The following is a 2,818-nucleotide window of genomic DNA, read 5'->3' as shown; positions in this document are numbered from 1 at the left end:
AAGATTTTATTCAATTGAGATTTCCAGTAATCTTTGGACTTTCTGCCACATAACTGTGCACCCAATACCTTGAGTGACAGAGGAAAACCATTGCAAGCCTTTAAGAACTCTTCAACCAGAGTTTCAAATTCAGCGGGAGGAGAGGGTTGGAAGAAAGCATGCCAACAGAATAGCTGCTTGGCATCTGGCTTGGCAAGTGCTGGCATGTTATAAATACAGGGGTTGGAGAGACCCCATGATATAAGAACACCCAGATCACGGATCGTTACAATGACCATACTCTGGGATTCAAGGTTGTGATTATTTGGCAGTAAAGCATTCAGCTGGTCGATGTGATCCACGTCATCCAAAACGATGAGTGCCTGAATATTGCTCTAACAATTTGCAAGAATGGCCTTACCTTCATCTACATTGTCGAAGGGCAAATGATGGACACCGAGGTCAGACAGAAGCTTTTTCTGCTTCTCACACACAACATTTCTAGATATTGCATCTCGCACATCAGAAACAAAACTGCATTTGTCAAAGGATGAGAAATTCCTGTTGTACAACTCTTTGGCCAATGTGGTTTTACCACTGCCTCCCATGCCCACGATCCCCCTGTTTTTTACTTTCTCATCTATTGCAACCAACTCGAAGCCTTTTACCAGCTCATCCAATCGAACTGGATGATCCGCTACCCATAACAGATCTTTTTTCATAATTTCCAATACACGAATCACAATACTCTTCAAAACAGCAGCCTCATCCCTAAACATTTTTTAACCCAAAACATAAATCAAAGCAAAGCATACTAATATCGGATCTTTTTTCGTAATTTCCAATACACGAATCACAATACTCTTCAAAACAACAGCCTCATCCCTAAACATTTTTTTAACCCAAAACATAAATCAAAACAGAACATACTAATATTATTGCCTAAATACTAATGTCACAGAGTAGAATCCATAGGTGAGATGTACTGGATAAAATAATACATACTTATTATTGTTAACCGTGTAGCCTGATGTGAATGAAATGTCGCGGAGTGCCCTCTTCCACTGATCAAGCTTTTCGGGTGTGTATTTGCGCTTCTCTTCATGCTCTGAAAATGTAGGGGCATGTTTCCCTTTTCCTTGCTCAATATATCTGAGATCGGAGGGTTCAACATGATAGAAAATGGGAATGAATTTTACACCAGATTTGAGCATGAACGATAGCTCAGCCAAACACCATGGGGAGTCGGCATAGTTGGGAGAAAAAATAGCAATGTGAAGGGTAGCAGTAGCTATGGTCTGTTGTAATTCAGGTGGAATAGAATCGTCGGCCTCAAATGCTTTGAGATCTAAAAATAAATAAATCTGTCTACTTAATTAAATGGATATTTAGTATTTATTGATTATTTAACCATCAATCAATCATTAATAAATTTCTTAACTCTTTTATCTTATTAATTAAATAAATTATTCAATTTATTTGATTTAATTCACTTAACCAAATTCAAACCATTAATTAAATAAATAAATCATATTTGTTTAATTAAATCACCTTTATCCTCCACCCACTTGTATTTTCCTACAAATGCAAGTTGCACAACTATTTTAAATAAATAAATTATTTATTTAAAATCTTATTTATCCTCATCCATTTGAAACCTTTAATGGTTTCCCTTAAAGTCTTCAAACTTAATGGCTTTCTTCTAGAGTCTTCTCAAACTTTTAGTGGTTTTCTTTAAAGTCTTCAAACTTAATGGCTTCCTTCTAGAGTCTTCTCAAACCTTTAATGGTTTCCCTTAAAGTCTTCAAACTTAATGGCTTCTTTCTAGAGTCTTCTTAAGCCTTTAATGGTTTCCCTCAAAGTCTTCAATCATTTAATGTTTTATCCTCCTTTTTCTCATGTAAATAAATTAAGATTTATTTAAATAAAATCTAAAATTCACATTCACATTTAAATAAATTAATATTTATTTAAATATCTATCCAAATGCAAATTACACCATTTAATTGAAATAAATGATTTGATTTCAATTGAAAATCCCAAAATTCCTCCCACTTGCATTCTCCTACAAAACCCACTTGCAATCCTAACCCCCTTATAGATTCTTCTAACCCCTTCCTAATTAGCCTAATCCATCCCCTAAATATTGTCACATTCCTAAGCAACTTGGAGTCACTTCTCAAAGCCCTCAAAGTCTTTGAAAGGCATTTAAGGCTTTAAGTCTTCAAATGGTTAACCTCTAAAGTCTTCCAAACCATTAAAGGCTCTTACATAACCATTTATGGTTAACTCACCTTTTACCTTTGGTTAGAGACTTTCCTCCAACTTAACCATCATTTTGACTCATGGGTCTCTTCAAAACATTTATTTCTTTGACTAAGGTAACCATTTAACCCTTACACATTCATTTATCCCTTGAATAAAAAGAATATCCATTAACCTAACCCTAACCCAACCCCCTAGGGTAACCATCATGTCCCCTCAAGCATTTAATGCTCCTTATCTCTCCTCTCAAGCCTCCTCATGGTGACACTTGTCAACATGGGATTGGGTTGAAAGTTTCACATGGATTGAATATCTTTCAATCCTAACCCTTGTTAAGATTTCTCAATCTTAACCCTTCATTTTCCCATTTCTTCTATAAATAGAACCCTTTTCCTCAAGCAAAGAAGAAAGCATTAGAGTATTGTTGTTATATTGGTATTAGCATAGAGCTCTTTCATAGCATCACTATCTACACTTGCATAACATTTGTTTATCATATTCAACCATCTTGAATCTCCATATGACATCCATGGCTAGTGATAAAAGCTGAGAGCTACACTCATGTGGAACTTAG

The 2,818-nt window shown here is 35.4% G+C and overlaps 1 protein-coding gene across 1 annotated transcript; it reads right to left on the bottom strand.

Moving 5' to 3' along the window:
* Window positions 1-374: 374 nt before the first annotated feature.
* Window positions 375-1,193, bottom strand: LOC131070221 (disease resistance protein L6-like). Its single transcript, XM_058005723.2, has 2 exons — window positions 985-1,193; window positions 375-750 (listed from the first exon to the last, which is right to left on the bottom strand). Exons 1-2 carry the CDS (start codon window positions 1,191-1,193, stop codon window positions 375-377), a joined length of 585 nt encoding a protein of 194 aa, XP_057861706.2.
* Between the last annotated feature and the right edge of the window lie 1,625 nt (window positions 1,194-2,818).

The sequence above is a fragment of the Cryptomeria japonica genome, chromosome 2, assembly GCF_030272615.1.
Source record: "Cryptomeria japonica chromosome 2, Sugi_1.0, whole genome shotgun sequence".
In the NCBI taxonomy this organism is placed as follows: domain Eukaryota; kingdom Viridiplantae; phylum Streptophyta; class Pinopsida; order Cupressales; family Cupressaceae; genus Cryptomeria; species Cryptomeria japonica.
The sequence above is the reverse complement of the archived record's forward strand: the minus strand, read 5'-3'. Positions and strand labels throughout refer to the sequence as shown.